The sequence below is a fragment of the Saccoglossus kowalevskii genome, chromosome 4 (assembly GCF_978046115.1).
Source record: "Saccoglossus kowalevskii chromosome 4, keSacKowa6.1, whole genome shotgun sequence".
Classification (NCBI taxonomy): domain Eukaryota; kingdom Metazoa; phylum Hemichordata; class Enteropneusta; family Harrimaniidae; genus Saccoglossus; species Saccoglossus kowalevskii.
Window position 1 is genome coordinate 6,830,451 of NC_140644.1, and position 22,024 is coordinate 6,852,474.

Consider the following 22,024-nt stretch of genomic DNA (forward strand, 5'->3'; position numbering starts at 1 on the left):
TACCCATATCGTATCTGTCAGTGTTTTCAATATCTACACATGTACTGCTCACTGTAATATGGTTTATCGCCGTTTTTTTTTTCTAAAAACAGAATGGATTGTATCTTATCTTGATACCTTCCATGACCGACAAGGCATCAAGTAATCAGAACGCATCCCCGAGCGTTTTCGATGGTACACTAGCGTACTACACAACTGTGATATCGTTCTAGCTAGCCTTAAGGCATCGGTAATTATGGGCCTTCTGTGAGCCTGTGCACTAATAGGGTTCCGCTCCCCTGTTATAAGGTAGTCTTGTTTTGCGACTCCGATACCTAGCTCACTTCCATACTTGATATCACATTATCATTCTCTTAATTACACCGTTGCCATGGCAAGCGACATTCGTATTTCGCAACCTTTCATATCATGTAAATTCGAGTGTGGTATTTTTCCGTTCACACATATACGACCAAGTCATGTCTAGGAGTTGTGTAAATTAGCATATTGTTATCTAGTTTTTAATTCATGCGAAATTTCGTTATTATATCTCATTTTACGACTTGATTGTCCACTATTAGCATATCGTTTTCTTTTCCATCAATGCCTTTTCATTGCAACCTCTTATTTTATTATTATATAAAAATATGTATATATGCTAATATGATAATATATATGTTTCAATTGCAGAATTTGTGGAGAGTATTCACTATTCGTGTTCGAAACCGGATAATTAGTCGGTTACGCATTTAAATACCCACATGTGACTTGGCGTGTGGCAACACGACCGTTGCGTTTGTTTGCTATGCGTATTTTTGTTAGCGAGAAGAATTGTGTTCCATTCAATATGCAATATATCAGTTTCTCGCAACTTAATTCATGTGTGTGCATTATTATGAAGTCAATTAGTTGTTCGTCATTTATGCATGTAATATAATATAACACGTGATATCACATACTTATGCACAATGACTCGCATACTCGCTTATGGTAATAAACATCGCATATACACATAGAGAATTTCGACAATTAACTACACACCAATTCAAAAAAATGAAAACGTTAAGAAAAATGCGAATATCGACAAAAATAGTGAAAGGCCCTTTTTGTGTTATATTTTACACAAATACGCGTAAACGGGACGGGGTAATGTTTTTGGATGAACCTCGACATCGTACAATAACCCCTTCTTGTATTTCTAGCTATGACATCACAACTATTCAACCCTTGGAATATTGGACATTGGCAGACGCTACTTTGCGTGGTTTACACATAGTTGATTTAATGGTTAAGACGTAAGGGCGCAGTGCAAGTAGGGGAACGAGTGAATTACGATAGAAGAGTTTAGAGAGCAAATTATAGATAGTGAAAATACCACATGTGTACCACATGCCATATTTTCCTGGTGTTACTTACAACATACCAACGACATAATGTATGTACGTACGATTTATTTTTCACAAGTGTTGTTGATTTTTCGAGCCGATTCAGTCACATCACGGCAGCCTGCAATAAAGGTCGTACTAATATTATTCCATTTATGGTATAATGTTATTTTCAGGGTTTCCCGCCCTGCAACTTTAAAGAGCATGACGTATACAAGTACAGTCCGGGGTTTCCCACCCTGTAATTTAAAACAGCACGATATATATAAATACACCAGCATGTGTTGTAAATGTAACAACTAATGTGCATAACTGTTGACAGTTTTTTTCTAGCGAAAATATTGACTCCCACTGCTTGCCTAATAACGCTTATTTTAATGAGCTGCTCATATGTGAAAGTGGTGGTCGAAATGCCCCAAAGGTCCCTTCGTGAATATTTTTTTTTCACTCTCATAATGTGAAAATGGTGGAAGAATCCTCCCGATATTCCTCTCGTGAATAATGATTATTTCTCTCTTGTAAGTATAAGTGGTCTGGAAAAACGCCCTAATAGTCCATCGGCTTCGTGAATAACAGTTTCTTTCATATACATACGTTGTAAAGGTACACACTTGATATGACATTTAAAAATCATATGACAATTAAAATTAATTTATTTGATATTCATGTGTTGCCCACAGCAACGAGAGAAAGTATTAAATTAGTCAAATATTATCAATCCTGGAGCACAGTGATTTCGTTTAAACGTTTAATATCCTGGTCTTGTTTACATCAACGTTCGTATATTTGTGCTGTTGACATTTAACGAGTGTTGAAATGTTGCAAAATTAACACCGGGACATTTTACTTCAGCATCAGAATATACGTGAATATACGTTCATGCACATGCACGTTTTTGTGCACATGTCAGTGATTCCTACATAGAGGCGCGGGTCTAACAGTTATGGCGCGGAACCGACAGAAAGGGTACAAGACTAAGGTGGAAATTCAGTATTTCAAAGACTCAAGGGTGAAGTAGGCGAAGCGGGAATCGGGTGGAGTAATATAGTTCTACATTTAGAGAAATAAGATTCCCATTACAGGGAATGTATTAGCTATCAAAAATCCATGTTATCCGCCCTTATCCTGTTGACTGTACTCCTGCTGGCCGTACTCCTCCTGTTGTCCGCACTCCGCCTGTTGTCCACACTCTCCTGTTGCCCCACATTCCCCGATTCACTCTGTTTCCCGCACTCTCTCCACAGATAACTCTGAATTAATAAAACAAGTAGGAACATGTAGGTCGTCGTGAGTTGTAATTCATTGTGAATATTTGGGCTTATTTCGTTATTATTGCATGTGTAGTCTTACATCGTGGGTTCTCATAAACAATGGAGGCTAAGTAGTGAAACCAAACCATGCAGAATGTAATCCCTTAAATCTGTATACGGGAGAAGGAGGGTGGAGAGACGTATTCGTGGATGTTTTGTAAACGCAGCCCTGCAATACCTTTTTTTTACAGCAGTAGCAGCCGCAGAGATAAATTAAATCTATTTTTTATTGTACACGATTTGTTTATAACGGATGCGATCATCGCATGGCGCAATACGCAGCGAGTTACTGCTGTAATATACTTTTATGTATGGCAATATTAAATTCTGACTAAATTAAAGTTGATTATTTCATTATAGTTATAGTGTAGTTTTGTGCGGTAGCCCCAATGACGTTATTTGTTTACAATGTTGACAACCGGTATGTTCACGCCCGGCAAAATCGCCGTGCACGGATAGGCACAATTGTACCATATCGCACATCCATTTTTATGTTCTTGGAACCACTCCTTGCGCAGGCATGCACACCTGCGAAAGACGTAAGCAAGTTCGTTCTCCTATTCTCATGTGAAAAAAAATTGTTTTCATCTATGGGCATTTACAATTCATTACCTCGAATTATTCCCATTATGTTTTCTTATATTTAGAACTGCGGTCTCTTCATAATACTTAATCACGTAAACCAATACTCAATATTTTAAATAATTGGAGATACATTTCCCTCTTGTTTTTGTTCAAGAATGTGCTCCATAGCAGCTACAATAACCAGCGTCGTCGTGTTTTATTTTTGAAGGAGATTGTATCAATGCTGTAACTCTTCCAAGACCCAACTACCCATTGACGTGTAGAACGCAGGTGTATGGCAATATAATGTGATTGTATTATGAATTTGTCTGTGCCACAAATTTAGTTGATCTATATCCTGAGACATATATTAAATTGGTAGATATCTGCAACTATAATCTAAGTACGTCACAAACGCCGGTGTACATCTATGTAATATAATGAATGCGAGTACACGTGGTGTCGACAGGAACAGGGAAACATCATGTTTAGTTGATGCATATTTAATTAAAATATTACACAATACATTTCCGACACATGACAGCCCAACTTCTTTATCAGTATAAACGACATATCCATCCTACTGAAAGTATAGCCACATATATATGTACATTTCGACACACCCTTATATATTTAGACAGCTGCTTTTGGGGGAAATTTTGTCCTGGGCGTGAGTCCAATAAAAGTAGCTATGATTTACACTTAATCAATGTATATCGACTGAAGACTGCTCGTTATCTCCATTTAATTAAAGAATGTGCAACTATATATGCACACCTCAATAATCAATAAGAGCTTAGCAAACACATATACAACTTAGCACCAGAGCAATATAAAGAACGAAAAGTATATAAACTGATAAAGCCGTCGGTACCACTCGTTTAATACTGAACAGTTGTATAATGTTGTACCGCAAGATGTGATAAGCACCCTTGTTTTCCCGGAAAAAGACGTCGCTAAGCGACCAATGTTCAACAGAAGGGAGGTCACGTTTCTGTCGTGTCACGGTCACTAATCCGAACTACATAGTACTAGTACGTAATACCATCACCACTACTGGGAAATCATGTGCTTGTTCATTTTTCGACTTGCCTGATTTGTCTGGGTGGGGGGATTTATTGTCTCGTTCAATTTGTACACGAGATGGTCCTTACTGCATTATATATTAGAAATACATGTTTAGTGAAATTTGTTATCCGTCTGATTGTGCGCTATATTGGGCGAAGGTGGAATTATTTGCAGCCGTGAATCATGACACCGCTAATGATACTCTGCCGTATGTAACCATTGATGTGAATAATTCACACTGAACTCAAAGATTACTACAAACATATAGAAATAGACGAACAACACATTACAATGAAGATGCAGTTCTACATTGAACCAGTAAACACTCTGTGTACGGTATACAGTTAATCAACTGAACAGATCAAGCACAAGTTTAGAGTCATTATATTTATAATTTAAATATAGCGATGGTTTGGTGAAACATATTCTCTAGTATATCTTCGTGTGTGTATTTAGAAGTATCGAATATTAAGAAAACACGCCAGTACGATAAGGCATATTCACTATATAGTGTGTATCGAAAGTAGGGGATATGATCGGATAGGCAACGGATAGTAGGACAGACAGAAGAGAGAGAGAGAGTAAATGCTTCACTTACCTCCGTATTGACGACTACCATTCGTAACTCATAATCTTTTAGGACGTCTTCATTCTCATTGACGTGCTCTAACGCCAGCAAAGCCGAATCGAGACAGTCATGGGCAATCGGTCCGAGAAAATCTAGGCTGAGTATCGAGTGGTTCAGTGGGAAAAATCCTCCGATGTGAAGGGGAATCTTAGCGTTGCTGCTACCTGTCCACAGGACGATAACTAAGGTGACGGGCAGGAGAATACGCTGAAGAGTCGAGAATGTCATATTTTGCGCCGTCCTGTAAATAACAATCAGAAAAGGGTACATTAAGGAAATATTTCCGCACACACGAACGCTCACCGATTCGGAGTGAGGCAATTTACAAGCCAGGCTAGAGATACATCGAGTAACATCACGTGACCATTCATTGTGTTACGCACATGCCTGATATTTACAGTGAATATTTTTCTAAGGCGTACAGGCGAATGATTACATGATGACGAGAGCTCCTCGCCTAGCCAACACCGGCAATTGTCGTCATGCGATCATTACATGTAAACTGTTGTTCAAACATACAAACAAGAGCGTGTGTGTATTTGATATATACATAGTTTTATATTTGACATTTGCCATTTTCTCTCTCGTAAACATTAAATAAAATACATACAGTTACCATGGTAACGATCCACGATTCCGATGTACTCACGAAAATCATGTCCATCCATAGATTTGATCATTTTAGTAATCGATACGGGAACAATGGGAAGAAAAACGCGCAACGTGAAAAATGGATGTGATCAATGGTTTATTGTATTTTATATCAGAGCGCTGTGGGTCACTGAGTGTTCTGTTCACCGCCCAATACTGACGCAGTGGGTAACTGAGCGTTCAATCCACCGCCTGAGACTGGCTGTTTTATTCCATGAGATTCGGAAAAAACAAATTCATAAAACGTAGTTTCATATGTATTTATAGATATAGTTATCAATTAACTTAACCAACAAGATGTCACGTAGTTGCTTGTTTGTACTTAATTCTTGACAGATTCTCCTAAGACGAAGACCCTCCTGTTTATTGTGATGAAAATGAATTGAGTTGACTCAATACCTTAAGATGTGAATAATCCATTGTACAGAGGGAGAAGAAAAAACAATACTGGAATTTCTATAATTCAACGATTTTTTTTCATACCACGTCACACAGTATGCAGTAACTATAATGAGATCTAAGGCATTATGCATGTAGCGTCAATTAGTCAGGCTTCCCTCCGGACGAATGAAATGAAGAAGTGCTGTTACATCACTGTGACGTGCGAAAGCACGTATCTCTTACGACATTCCTCATCTTACCAACTGCCTAATATTTGGCATATCTTCAAGAGATCTGTTTTAGGACGCCTACATAATTAATTGTACAGCAAACAACAAAACGCCATTTTCATATGAAAAAATAAAAAAATCCCGCAAGGTACAAACTTTGTTGGGATATAAATACGGAACCAATGACGTCATTATATATTAGATACGAGTATTTCCCATTTTTCGGTGAATGTATTATTGCTCTAGGGGTGATTCGGTTTCGTGATTGATTGAATGTGTTTGCTTCATGTAAGCTGCAATCTCGTACTTAACACACAGGGTACAAAAACGCCTGCTGTATGCGTACATAGAAATGAATGCGGATAGTATGCGCCGAATTTGAAACAAACAAACTCGCGTTCGGGTTTTTTGAACAAGCCCTCGAGTTTTGAAGCACTCCGAGTCGGAATGATCAACAGTTGAGTTGCGGCCGTTATGCATTAAACTATGAGAAAGATATTCTCGTCCCAGAAATCATGCTTTTTTTGCTGTACGCGTAATTGGCATGGGCCTCTGGAGATCTCAATAAAAAGTGCCATTTTAATGATGTGTCACACGAGTAGACCGTCTCAATATAATAAACCGGATGATATATTGCTCGGTGTGGATATACGAGTACACCAGTGTAAAAGGTGACATTTATCAAAATATATTATCAACACTTTTTTTATATAGATTATCATATTATTTTTGGGTAGTTACATATATAGTAGCGGTAGCCATGGCAACATAAATAGTCATTATCGTTTGCCCGGGTTGCATCTCAGCTAATTTGATGCCGTATTAAATAGCTGGTGTAGTGAGAATCGAAGGCGATGCTGTCAATGTCATAGACTACACTAGTCAAACAGGGTGACGAGTACTATATGTTAGTATGCATGTACTTGATATATTAAATCTTATTTTGCCAATCGGCAGATTTAATTCCCGGTCACTACCTTGACATTCGCTTGTTTCGGGCAATTCCTTCATATGAATAGAAGAGATTAAAATGTCGATATTAGTTTTGCAGTAACCTTAGCAGAAGGTCACCTCACGGTACAAGTGTCGATGAACAGTTAGTCGTCACTTCATGCAGTCGACAACGGAGAACGGTCTTTATACCAATGTGAATGTATACGCAAATGTTACGAACAAAGTGAATGGTGTGAATGAAGTGACGAATATTTGAATGTCAATGTAGGACATGAACAAAGGACGAAGAGTCGACGTGTGTATACGTATGGTAATTGATTCGGGGGTTGGGGGGGGGTTTCTCTGAATCGCGCACTGACGGGAGGGTATATTTTACTTCCTGACGAAGCACAATACAATTAGCAGTCCTGGTAGTACTAAATTATCAGACTTGGTCGCAGAATGGTAGCAGAATCCCCTATTAGGAGTGTGTTGGATGTATAATTTCGGACGGGTTTGCTGTGTATAAACATCGTGTGTTTATATTTATTTAATAAATTCCTAAACCGGACATAACAGCTGGTCAAGACACAAGACAATTAATTGGTCAGTATATCCGAAATCACAGTTTGAAAACCAATTATCTTTATTGGTAGCCGAGTTTAGATTATTAGTTTGTCATTCCTGTCTTAACCAAGATGTATTGCCCAATTTCCAGTGTAAAATCGATAGTTTGATATTCGAAAAGACACAAGGAGTAAAATAATCTTTTTTCACCTCCATGTTTGAAGGTAGCTCCATTTTCGAAATAGAACAATAATCCCAAAGCGCCCTCAACGTCGATCATTTTTGGTGCACTTTTTTACTGACACTCCGACCCAAAATTGAAGTGAGTACGTTCGCAAAGCGCGAAACGTTTTACGTTGCTATTTCAGGGTGTTAACTCTCATTGAATTATCCCAGGGAAAGGATGTATAATAAATAGGTATGCATCAGGCAGTACGGTAACGCATCGGTCGATACGATAACCTTACTGCCTTCATGCAGACTTTGCGGTATTCGCGTAATAACCACATAGGATCTGAAACAATATGCAAATATTGTACTCTGTATTATCTGAACCAATATGTAAATATTGTACTCTGTATTATCTGAACCAATATGTGAATATTGTGCTCTGTATTATCTGACCAATATGTGAATATTGTGCTCTGTATTATCTGACCAATATGTAAATATTGTACTTTGTATTATCTGAACCAATATGTAAATATTGTATTTTGTATTATCTGAACCAATATGTGAATATTGTGCTCTGTATTATCTGACCAATATGTAAATATTGTACTCTGTATTATCTGACCAATATGTAAATATTGTACTCTGTATTATCTGAACCAATATGTAAATATTGTACTCTGTATTATCTGAACCAATATTGTACTCTGTATTATCTGAACCAATATGTAAATATTGTACTCTGTATTATCTGAACCAATATGTAAATATTGTGCTCTGTATTATCTGAACCAATATGTAAATATTGTACTCTGTATTATCTGACCAATATGTAAATATTGTACTCTGCATTATCTGAACCAATATGTAAATATTGTATTTTGTATTATCTGAACCAATATGTAAATATTGTACTCTGTATTATCTGAACCAATATGTAAATATTGTACTCTGTATTATCTGAGCCAATATGTAAATATTGTACTAATGTACACGAGTATAATGTAAATGGTTGCTATGAAGCCATACCAACAAACTACTCATAGAACCATTAACTATAACTAGAAATACAAAAATGGATACATAGGCATGATATAGATATGCATTCCTAAAATCCTTTTTTTGAAAACCTAAATACCCTATCTGAATTTCTTAGTTGGAATTTCCCCCCTAATTATTTAAATTAAAGTTCTTAATGCTCTATATCATTTCTTCGTGTAATTCCATTGAATAAATTTGAGAAATGTGTTAGTATAAGAAGGTTTCAAGCTAATTGTAGAATCTTCAAGTGTTTCTTAGAGAGAGGGGGGATTTCCATTGCTCAAATTGTAATGGAATATTGTAATTTTAAATTTGGTTTTGATTTAATGATTCAATGATTTAATTATTTAGAAGAAAAGTCAATTCTTTGAAATCCTCATATCCTGAGAAATATATATATTATACCTGGCTAAGATTTTGTCACACGCAACGTAATATTACCGTAATTGGTATAGTACAGGTGTGATGGTTCAAATACCAAAATGGCAACAGTAACAGAAAGACTTCCCTGGCGGCGATGATAAAATACGAACACGGAGCCAACAGATGAGGTTTCAACTGGTACTGGTATTATTATGCTCTACAAACATCAAGTACAATAACGCGGTAAAACTCCACTACTCCAATAACTAGATACTTAAACTCCAATACAATTCAACGAGATCTTCGATCTGAACTCAGTGCTGAACAACTCCCCTATATATACCTCCATTGTCTATAAATAGACCAAGACATCAGTATACATAATGAGTCTGGAACTTACTACAAATTTCTAGAATGTTCCATTACCTTCTACTGCCTCCTACAGTGTTCTATTACCTATTCAACCAGTTTCTAAAAAAAATCTAGAATATTCCACCCAGACACAGTACGGTTCTAGAACATTCTCAGTGACACGGAAGTGGTAAATAAGTCGTATGCGACAGAATTGATATTTGATTTGGTAGTGTATTCCCTCAAATGTATTACGAGTCATTTGTCAATATGCATCACTCCATCTTTCCACGTGTTCTGTACATTTCTATACCTAATGCTTGAGTGTACATTTTACCTGCAATTACTAAACAACTAAACAGAGAAGAATACTTCTTGGAATCTGATAATTGCTATTGTGCAGCTATATTTACTATTCTGTTTTTGCATTTATGATATGCAATCTTTACGCCTTCAGACGGTTGCTTAACAAATGAAGTTGAATATATATATATATATCTATCTGCCCATGGCGCTTCAATAATTTGAAGTTGATGCGAGTTGTTATTACAGTAAGGCTAATTCCAATCCACTCATTTAATTTCACAAAGGTCAAATACAGCTTTTTCTAACAGATCATGCACGGGTTCGCAAGGCCAACCATGGAAGGTCGGTTTCAGCGAAAGCGTGTGGATGGACGATGCGACTGTTGTTATACACGTATGTGTTGTTTTGTCAGCTCAACTATTATCTCACTGATACCATGAAAACCATGCTGGCAATACATGATGAGTATTTGAAGATGTCGAGTAATAGCCTTCAAAATCACAATTTGCTTTGTAAATAATGATAAATGAAATTGCCCGAATGGGGTGTCACGTAAAAAAAAACAATGTATTGTTTATCACCAGTAGTTATTGGGATCAAGCAGGTTAGATAATTCATCTTAACCTTTAATACAAGTTGCCTGACTCGGACGGAAAACGATATAGCGCATATGTATATATCAGTGAAATCTCGAGTTTTCATTTGTTGACAAACTATTACGATATTAGTGTATATAGGGTTGTAGGTATTGAGATTTAAGCATTTACATGTAACTATCCCGTGTTTTAACAATGGTTAATATAACAAAAATAACAGATCACATACTTGTCACCCACTCTACGCGTATATGAATTATAAGGCAATGCCACTCATTTCCAGTAGTCAATCTACTTAAACAAACGCAGGGGAAACTAGAAAAAAATCTGGCTTCGATTTGGTATCCATTTTCTCTGGAATATCTCTGTATATGTACAGTAGCCCATCGTCGGATCTCTTCTACGAAACGATGAAAATTATGTTTTTGTATGTCGTGTGTCAGGTTTTTATCGCTCGACACCTCTGTTTATGGTGGAAGCGCCACAAAGAAAAAATCGTTAAAGATACACCTGTTAAAATCCATCAATTTTACACATGTTTATATGTGACCTCAAACGATTAAAGTACTGATTTTTGACTACATGAAATACGCGGTAGATTAAAGTAAAACATATCAAATATCGGTCAATGGATACCCGCTACGATATCTAAATAACAGGTATAGTATTTCGCTTTATTCGCCAACAGTGAGCGTGATATGGCGAGTCGTGGACATCATGAACTTATATCTGTGTACTGGGAATTCAGACTGTGTTTTATCTCCGATTAATTACTTACAGCGGTGGCAATCTGAAAATGTGTCTTTCTGAGGTAAATACCATTATACTATTGTTAATTGTCGGGTATTGAGAGATAGCTCAACTCAAAATGACATTAAACTACATTTAATGTCATTTAATTGAATGTTTGTGACAATCCCAATAAATCCTGTTGTATATAATCTAAATATAACAATCTAAACACATCACCAATGACCAACCTAGTTTTGTAGTGATTCAGATGTATATTTATGTATGCTTTACATTCACAGAGCTGAGATCTACGTGTCCTAAACGATGAGACAATGGGACACGGTTGGGAAAGATACAACACGTATTACATATGCGTGATGTGAGAACAAGATTTTCTAAAATTTAAACAAAATTCAGTATTCTCTGCTTCTTAAGTTAATCACCCAGACGCCTAGATTCAGTTTAACTTGACAAGACACGCCAACGAGTTAATTGTCCACGAGCAAACAAACAAACACGAATGACGTATCACTGATTGAAAACCAACCAGTCTATATCATTATAAAGCCCACAAAACCCATCGTTATAAGCATATTCAGTAACAATATGGTCCAGTGACGTCCCGCACTGTGTCAGTGGTCATTCACCTCGTAAAAGACCATGCACGAGTTCTCACATATCATGCATGGCTGTAAAATACCAAATGCCTATTCGTATAATATTTTTCATGTTACCTTAAGACTTAGGCAATCGAAACATGTTGTTTTTGTTGTTTTATGCCCAAGGCATTTACACGAACACACAAAAAAGAAAAAAAAAACGGTAGTCTGTTATTACAAGTGTTTGTATTATGCACGTAACTGTACAACGTGTCACGTGATTTATCCGACCGAGTCCGCCATCGAGACCACCATTTTGGTTTATTCTAGTTGTAGCTAGTCGTATCGTACTCATACCGTGTCACTGCAGATGAATGTTTTATTTGAAAACGCCGTACTGTACACTCGCTTGGTGGATTATGCACGAGTAGGCGATGACATGCGCCGCGAAACAATTCATACAAGTTTCTGATGGAGTGCAACATAACGTTACGCGTACCGGAAAGCCACAAATGGTCAATTAACTGCACATCTCGAGTCCGATCAAAATAAAGTTCTTGTAATATATGATAATTTTCACAAAAAGCTAAAATTAACCTCTGTATTGGAAGTGCCCAGACAATATTATCATATTAGTTTTCCGATCATAAAAATAATAATATAAACCAAACAAAATGTTAGATACTTAGCAAAAATTATATTAGATGTCCGTTGCTGAGGGTTTAGTAATTTAAGGAATTTTTTAAGGAAGTCAGAAAAATGACTATAATTCAATTTCAAAGGATTCTTTACTGATTGGAGTGATATTTGGAGTGTATCAGAACTCAACTTCTATACAGCGTCGATGCCAACAAGTCACAGTTTAGCAATATGTTATACGTCCACGTTTTAATTTGACGAAGAGAGAAGCCGTGCAGGTATTGTAACGTATACACACCATATATGATTGGATATTAATAGTAATGCATCCACGGCTAGAACATCAAGATATGTTTTTACCAAGGTGCGTCGTGCTTACGAGAATACGTGAACCGCGTTTTGTTTTATAATGCTCTAATCAGTTGGTAAACGTTTTCGGCGTAACACAAAATTCGTTTCGGTTTCCCCACTGATTCCTTGTCGTTTCCTGTCAGGGGACGAGTCTTCCCGGATGAGTTTTTTGGTGTTAACCCTAGGTAGAACCTAAACACACCATACTTGCTAATCATGGACGAAACAAATACTAGCCTAAGAGGTGATTGTTCTGACTCACCAAATTCAGGTTATCAACATGGATACTTAAAACCTATTATTTGTTATTAGCAAAAAGCAGAAAGAGAAGTCACGTGCATGGATATGATGAGAACGTTCCCACTTACAACGCTAACATTGCAATTACAGCATGTTTTAACAAGAAAACATATTCACGACAGAGTTCAATTCAATAAGTAATTTTTAACTACATACTATAATTACATTCTTGTAGTACCCTTCATATAATTAACTAGTAAAGATTGTACTTATAAACATATAATGACCCCTAGTTTGTTGTTATACAATCATTTATTTAAAAAAAAGTTCATTAAATAACATCAGTGAAAATAAATGCTGCAGGTTTCTTTTAAACAAATATAATCACGATCTACCTCTTTGGAGTAGAACAGTCTCGACAGTCGGCGCCTCTACATATGTGTTAGGTACGAATCTGGACAGGTACGTGCAAATATGCATTTCATTATTTCAAGCTAACGTATGACGTAATGCTATAAAAAAATGTTATAGTTATGCACACTGATAATTCACAATGTCGCCTAAGTGAAGTCCACCGTGACCAGACTTCCGCATTAATCATGAGGAAAGCGGACACCATTATTTGCTAACGCTTATATAGTACAAACTCATGGTATATACAAATATGTTTCGCAAACTGTTTTGGAAATGAATTGTTGTTGTTAGTGTTTCGACAAGGAACGCCTCGCTACATTGTGCAAGAACGGATCTTGCGAAATGTTGACATGGTGACATGGTTCCCTGCAATTATAACTTTTGCACATTAATTTTCACTGAATATTACGTGATTCGTAATTACCAATGTAAATATACAGACAATTCGCTCGCCCCTCAGGAATGCATACACATTCGGCGTGTTGCTGACAGATCTGCATGGATTGTCTACATGACATATTCAGTATATATGTTCTAGATATTCATTAACAACTACCGTTTTTGTTATACTGTCTGGAAAACCCGAAACACTTCTATCTCATTTTACTGGTTAAAAGAACTTTCCCTTCAAATTAACTTGAACGGATGTTGGTGCCAAGTAATCGTAGTGTATTCGGAGTGAACTGAACGAAGCTCGCGGAATGTAGCATGTATACCTATCAATTTTAATTGTACGGTAAAATATATCTAGAAAAGTTATTCCTTTGAGTATTTCAACATTTCCCAAATACATCAATATTTCACACAAAAATATGGTAAGACAAAACATGTTCTTATGTACAGTCCACGTCTGTAAAAGTATTGCCGGATTTAAACTATTTCGATTTTAAACTATTTAAACTATATTGTGCAACTTCTTCGTCGTAATAAAATGTGTTATCTATATAACTAACTATTTTCATATCACTGTCTCAGGTGACCGTTATGAAACGATAACTCTCCAAGTGTTATAACAACGTAATCAATTTTTATAAGGTGACAAACATATACATTAGTAAATGCTTTGCAATTCTAAATACATTCACATTAAGTGAATACCAAGATTATCAAGGACTACTGTACTTTTAACAGACAACAGAGAGAGGTGTCGAGGACTTTGAGTAAAATCGATTGGTATATTACTGAACAGAACTCTTAGTCTAAGCGATGAGTTGAAGTCAATGCGAAGCTATCTACAAGATTATACCTGATTGGCTTTCCCACACTAACAGTCAGACCAATCAGGGAGTAGCTTGTTTATTTTATGACGTATCACACTCTGCCTTGTATATATGCTTCGGACTCAACTGAGAAGTCGTGCCATGGCGTTTGCTCCATCCGAAATAAATTGAAATTCTGTGCCCGTCTTACATTATAATACTCTAATCAACGCAAGATACCGTGAGTTAGATACACTCGTACGCTCCTTTCAGAATTATCGTTCATAAATTATCACGCGGGAACTCCCTTCATGCCAGCCATTATGATGACATCAAACGACATTTCGTATTCAGAAAATCTAAATATGTCTATGAATCAATAAAAATACTCGGTCATTTGAATGTTTGTGAAGAGCCATTCGATGTTGTAAATATGAAAGAATTTATTATGTTCTTTGACATCATCAACAAAGCATATCTGTCAAATCTTCCAATAAGTCGAATTTTTATGTAAATTTATCGTTTTCATTTATCGAGTTATAGTTAACCGTGACGAATAACCTATTGAAGGTATTGGCAAATATAATCCCTATTCGTTTTTTTCAGGGTCGTTAATTTAATTTAAATCTTTTATATTTAAAGCGGCGGAGTCTTCACCTGCGCATGCGACACAAAGCCACAGCGCGTCGTTGTTTACAAATAAACGTCTATCCATGAGCCGTTGCGTTTTAGTGTGCGATGTTGTTGTCGTCGCTTGGTACTCAATTCCCGTGCGTACGCATGTGACCACACCGCTTTAAACGAAATGAGGACATTACAAAGTTGGGTGGAATAGCTTACTATGCACGCGCACATTGTTTTGATGATGACGCAATTCGACTTTCGTTTGAATCGGACTCATCGAATGTGGCAATCATTAAGTATGAGCAGATTCAGAAAAGACAATGGTACATTAAACAATATATCTTTGTTGACATCTGCATTAATTTTGATAACACATGAACACGAAGGATGTTGTTTAGGATTTTGTACATCAACGCATGCAACAATAAGGCATGTCTGTTTCATTTTCAGTCAGAGCAACACGTGTGCTTAGTGCAGCCGGGTTTTAGGTCCGACTATGACGTAACAGATAAATGTTTCTTGTTCTTGTTCGTGTCCCTGTCCGTTTATTCCAGAAAGTACAATTCTCGAAGAATTAACTAGACCTATAATAGGGTTAGTAAAGATGACGATTACTCGAATAGTGTCAAATTATGTCTTCTATGCGGATTTAAGATATTTGTTATGATGGTAATGTTTTTTGAAAAAAAAATCACACTATTAGAAAATTTTTAGAAAATTATAAAATGTGGTGACAACTGCAATTATAGTGGTAACAACATTTCACGAACGTAAATATTTAATTAACATCAATTATAAGAGGTAATGTGAAGAAACAATATTACATCATTCGATTCGCATGGTTTTGCTGAATCCGGTCATCCGTGGCCCCCTCGTGCGAGATCGTGTTAGGAAAAGTTGTATTTGACGCCAGTTAGATTAACTTGATTGGATTGGGTGCGCCAGGGAGATGGGTCCGTCATTCAGCGTTCCTGTAATGCCAATCCGCACCAATTTCAAATTTAATAGATTGTATCGTCTTATATTACGCCATATCTACCTGACAAAAACACGCAACCTTGTGTTCCAGTTATCAACGAAAAAGGACCAGGGCTGTATATAGATGAACTGGCGAAGACGGACGAATGAAATACTGTGACATGATTGAATGATGACTGATATGTTTACAAGTATACTCCGAAGAACACTACGTTATAACACATGCATGCAATACTAATAAAGGTCATTACACCTCTTCGATCATTTCAAACTTTCAGTTTTAAAAAACTTGAAATGTTTGACATGCAATTACGATGGGTTGAGCGTGTGGCTCATACACATTTTAGCTGTACAACCATGTACGTGCAGTACGTAACCATAGTGATTATTGGCCAGGAAAATTAGGGTTTTAAATACATTTACAAAAGTATGTAGTCATTGGTCGGAGATATCAGGGTTAAGTTGGAAATATGTTGTCCAAAGGTATGTAGCATGCATAATTGTTATTGGTCAGTTATATTAGGGTTAGTTCTGAAAATGTACAAACGTAGGTAATTTCAAGATCGTAAATATATGAAAAGAATTACGTGTTGTACACAAAATATGCACTTACGTATTTAATTATTATCATAGTATAAACTATCTACATTCAGAGATAGGGTAGGGTACAATCCAGCTTTAGGCAGATTTAAAACTACACGTACTATACTGGACTTCACTGGATGAGTATCTTGGTGATTGATGTACAGGTGTTGTGAACCAATCAACGATTGGCACAATAGGCTGTGATGTCATAGCTGGTATTTAATGTCCGATGACGTGTTTTAACTTGGTGCATGGTTGCTCATTATTTTGCCCAACGAAGACAGTTCACGCTTTGAGTGACCCTGAAATCTGGTGAGCAGATCCACAAACTACCACAGGCAAACCCTACATTTAACATCAATGTATGAAAAGACAAAAAACAAAATGAGACGTGCTGATGTTATGCGAGAAGTAGACACAGGTCGACACTTCGTAAAATTTACTTAGCCAACAAACTCAGACTTGACACACGTCGGGAAATATCTGGTATCGAACATTCCTACACTCACAATAGTTAGTTCTGTCCTATTATACTAAGCATGCTAATTTATATAATTTATTTTACAAATATGTATATGAAGATTACTGAACGATGCCCCCCCCCCTCGCATGATTGCCACCCCTGCTGTGGTGTGTGTAGTGCGTAATTTCCTGGTAGAATATTGAATATTATTGGCTGTTTCGGGTTAATATTTGACCTGACCACGTGAAAATGCATAATGATTTATGACCAGAGATATTACGGTTTGTGTTGGAAATATGTTGTTCAAATTAAAGAAGTATGTACATTGGTTATTTGCTAGGAATATTAGAGTTAGCGTTAGAAATGTATTGTATAAACGTAATGCATTATACATAACTATCATTGCTCAAGGATATTTGGGTTAGGGTTGTAAATACATTGTACAAGCGTATGAAATATACACAGTGGTTAATGGCCAGTGGTGTTAGGGTCCGAAATATATTACATGAACATATACAGTTTGCATAATGGTCATTAATAGGAGATATTTGGGTTAGGGTTAGAAATATATTGCATAAACGTGTGTAGTATGCTTAATGATATTTGACCAGTGATAGTCCTTGTCACACATCGATATACGAGCTAGATTGCACAATGCTTTTCTGTGTTGTCTCTACTACGTCGTTAAAAAACAACTCTTTGGCGAGACCAATTACACTTATATTTCAGCATCTTACAAACACAGTCTTCGAGGAGAAGACATTGTATATTGATATTAGTTTTTTACACATTCACTGTGACTGCGGATACCCTGATTAAAGCACTTAGCAACACAGACATAAGAATAGATCTTTTCATTACGGATTGAATCGAGCGTAATGTTGACTGACAGTGACATGCAATCTAGTTATATCAGAGACAGTAATCAATGCGTCGTCTATTGATAATGACAACAGAATGCAGTATTTCTAGGTGTTTTTGTTAACTAGTCGGGATTATTCCATTGTTACACAGTGTAATCAATCACTTTAAAAGAAAATCGTTCATTATAAATGCTTTTGTAAAGACATTTTCAAAATGTGCTTACACTATTTTCATTTTTATAACTGGGTACACTTAATATTATTTCCGGTCTTATAGAGACATTTAGCTTCTCCAATTTCTACCCTTTAATTAATCGTAACACGTTGTCATCGCGGAAAACCAACAAATCGTGTATGGATGATTTCCAAAACAACTTGGTAACCTAATCGCAGACCGCCATATCAATATGCTGGAACGGTGAAGATTAACAATAACATACATAATAAGATACATTTTAAACCGACCGACAAACACCATCGCCCGATAAACATAAATATAACGTCCTTTTATTGTATGGCTAATGGGTAAATTAGGTGAATTAGATCAGATCGAATATGTTTTTCGATGTGTGGCTATTAACACAAAGCAACGTGACGTATACCCTAGTTATTTTGTGGAGAATACTAATCCCAACCGGGAACCCTTTTTTGAATTACACTTGAGCTTTCCGTGATAATTAACTTAACAAACTTGCAATAACATTTTTAGTTCGGTGAACCATTGAGAACTCCAGCTTAGCGGCGCACGGATTAACGGCGTATTGGAAATACAACTACAGGAACTAGGCAATCAGAGAAGCGACAAAAAAGGTAAAGCGTACAAGGGCCAGAGGTAATTACTATAATGGGGAAAGAGACTAGGTATCCTGGATGATTCAATCCCATCTACAATTACAAAAATGATTGCACCAATAAGATGCAAAAAGGATCGCGTTCAGACTGAAGCAAATTGGTCCTTCTTGTCTTTGCTAAAATACAGAGTAAATTGCTAGATAATAACATTTCGCATCAGTAGAAACGGTGTGCTCGCTACGTGACAGGTCATTGCGAGTTACCCTCCTCGAATAAGGTCAAATAAAGACATAGTTATTCCTAGAGACATTTACTCGATTGCATGCTTACTTGTTCTTGTTTCAAAATTGTTAAAACAAATAATCAGAAATTATAATATCCTTCAACCCATTACAAAGGAGGGTTACCCTCCGCACGAACTGCTATAATATGATTCACTTTCGCTGTAATTGTTAGTAATATCAATAAAATACCTGACAGACATAATAATACGGTATTCAGGGAGTGTTTTTAAAACATTTTAATAACCATTATCAAAATAGTAGGCTCACAAAATGTATGGGGAACAAGTTCGTGGTCGAATACATTATTTGGCAGGAGTGATCGGTGGAAGCAATAGGCTACAGATTTGTGTTTATCAGACGAGCGTGGTAAAACAGTTTGCAGAGTAGATTTACACCTGTTGTTGATGAACAACATGTACATTACTTTACTTGTACATTTCATTTAATAGTACACATAACAATACGTAATCATGGCACGCTAATAGAAAACAAAACAAAATACCATTAAATCAATGAGCTGCACGCTATATTTGACATATTTTATTTCTTTTAAGTTTTATACTTATTTCTAGTCTAACATTTGGTTACAAATAGACGTTAATAGGGTTGTTCTATCGGAATTGAAGCAATCCTAATAATTATTAAAATGTTCACGTTTACTGATTCCATCTGATTATATATTCTAATTATATTCAATGGGGACATACCTCCCATAATGCATTGTAAATATCCCTCGATATATGATCAGTTGTTTAAACTATGCACTCTTGCACTCTCAAGTTATTATATGAAATTAAAAAGCACTTATTGATACAACCACATCGATATTTTGATGTGTTGTGATCATGGCTCAAATGTATATATAACCTGAATCTCCTTGTGGTTAAACACTGACCGAATAACACTTACTCAGCTCAGATTATGGTAATTCTAAAAAGTGTGTTTGAATTTTCCGTATAAGACTCCATTCACTCACTATGGTTATACTGTTGTAAAACGTCTTTACATATTGTAATTATTTCCCTGCGACCCAAAACATCCAAGTCTGGATAATGCACTTATTTAACTTATCTAACATTGACCTTAACTTGTCACTAAGACGGAAGTCTGTTGTAGACACACATATTTGCAACAGACACCATGCAATAAATAATGCAGGTGAATTCCCTCCTGCATACAGTGAGGGTAATAAACGCGATCGCCGGATTACCTATGGCATATGCCAGGGATATTTTTAGATGGTTTCGATTACACCCAGAGGAGAAGCTTTTGAAAGATTTGGGTTGATATTGCGACGACGATTTGCATTAACGTCGCTCTTGTCTCCTGGATTCTAATAACTCCATATTACGGCGCTAATGTTGCGCAACGCCGTGGGTGTTTACGTCATAGATTGAAGACTACTACTATTATTATCATTAGGTAAAGTATAGTCATATAAGATTCAGACATTTGAACCGATTTAAATGTACTAAAAACTAATATTCTGAGCGTTGTCGGTGGCGATAATGACCGTATTCCGATAGCAGTGTTCTTGTGAAATAAGCATTTTGGTATAGCTATTATTGTAAGATCGGGATTGGGACAGGAACGTCGTCGTTATACTGTTAAGCATGTTGTAAACGTATTAGAAGATAATTTATTTTGTCTAGAAAGCGTTACAACTATTATAAGATTCAAGGATACGATATATAATTTCTTGTTATTGATATGTTTTCATTGCAGTCTCTAAAACTGCGAGTGATTACTCAAAGTACAGAATACACACGCCCTAAAGCTGTATATGACCCAAAAAGAGTTTTACTTAGGTTACATACGGCTTGAAGATGAACAGTTTAACTTAGATACATAAGGCCTTAAGTTGAATAGTGTGTCTACTAGTACTAGATACACGCGACTTCAAGCTATCGAATAGTTTAACTTAGATACATATTAATGCCTTAAGTTGAATATTGTGTCTACTACTACTGGATACACGCGAATTGAAGCTATCGAATAGTGTTGGTCATAACCTGGAGATAAAACCGTACGATCACAATTCACGGTTAGTTTAACTTGAGAGACAGACAGAAAGATCTTGTCGTGAAATGAATTGGCATCAACATACACGTGATTGTATCGTATTTCCTAATAATTCTACTGCAATACTCTTTTGCAATTATTCGTGTTTGATGTCGGCGTATTTATCTCTACGTGCGTGAAGCCGTATAGTAGACAGCGATTGCTTCTCTCATTTAATTACGCGTGCCAAACGAGCTCTTTTTTGAGGTAGTAGGAAGAAAAAAAATCTCCGTTTCTTTTTCCGTGCAAACATTTCTTCGAAGTAAGAAATATCACCGCCGCTTTAAAAAAAAAAAAATATTCGAGATACTTCGTGAATGGGTGCTTTAGTGGAAATTGAAGCCAGTTTGTGCATATCCAGTTTTTTAGTATTGTTTAGTATATTATCTGTTACACTTGAGGGATATCATATTAGTAAAAAAATAAGTGAATACTGTAGAACAATGTTTTCCAAAAAAGAACGATGTGATAAGTTGGCGAAACGTGTACAGGATTGCATATATTGAGACCACCGAGCAATTTGTTCTTTGTGGTCTGGGGTATATAAAAGAATCGCTCGCTTATCGTCAAATTTTGTTTATCCAATTTAAACATTATGGCATGCTCTATATTGGGGCAGTTGACCAAGATGTTTGCTTAGCATCTGCATACAGGCAAAGTCAATAAGGTTCATTAA

At 36.3% G+C, this 22,024-nt stretch overlaps 1 protein-coding gene across 2 annotated transcripts in view; it reads right to left on the reverse strand.

The window, feature by feature from the left end:
• LOC102809900 (gamma-aminobutyric acid type B receptor subunit 2-like) overlaps window positions 1–22,024 on the reverse strand; it is a 96,499-nt gene that overhangs the window by 71,727 nt on the left and 2,748 nt on the right. Inside the window, exon 2 of one of the 2 annotated variants that reach the window (XM_085497687.1) lies at window positions 4,905–5,175. In XM_085497687.1, the coding sequence (XP_085353813.1) occupies window positions 4,905–5,162 (258 nt within the window). In that variant the 5' untranslated portion in view covers window positions 5,163–5,175. Of the gene's footprint in view, window positions 1–4,904; window positions 5,230–22,024 lie in introns of those variants that run through there. The other variant, XM_085497686.1, reaches the window with a different exon arrangement.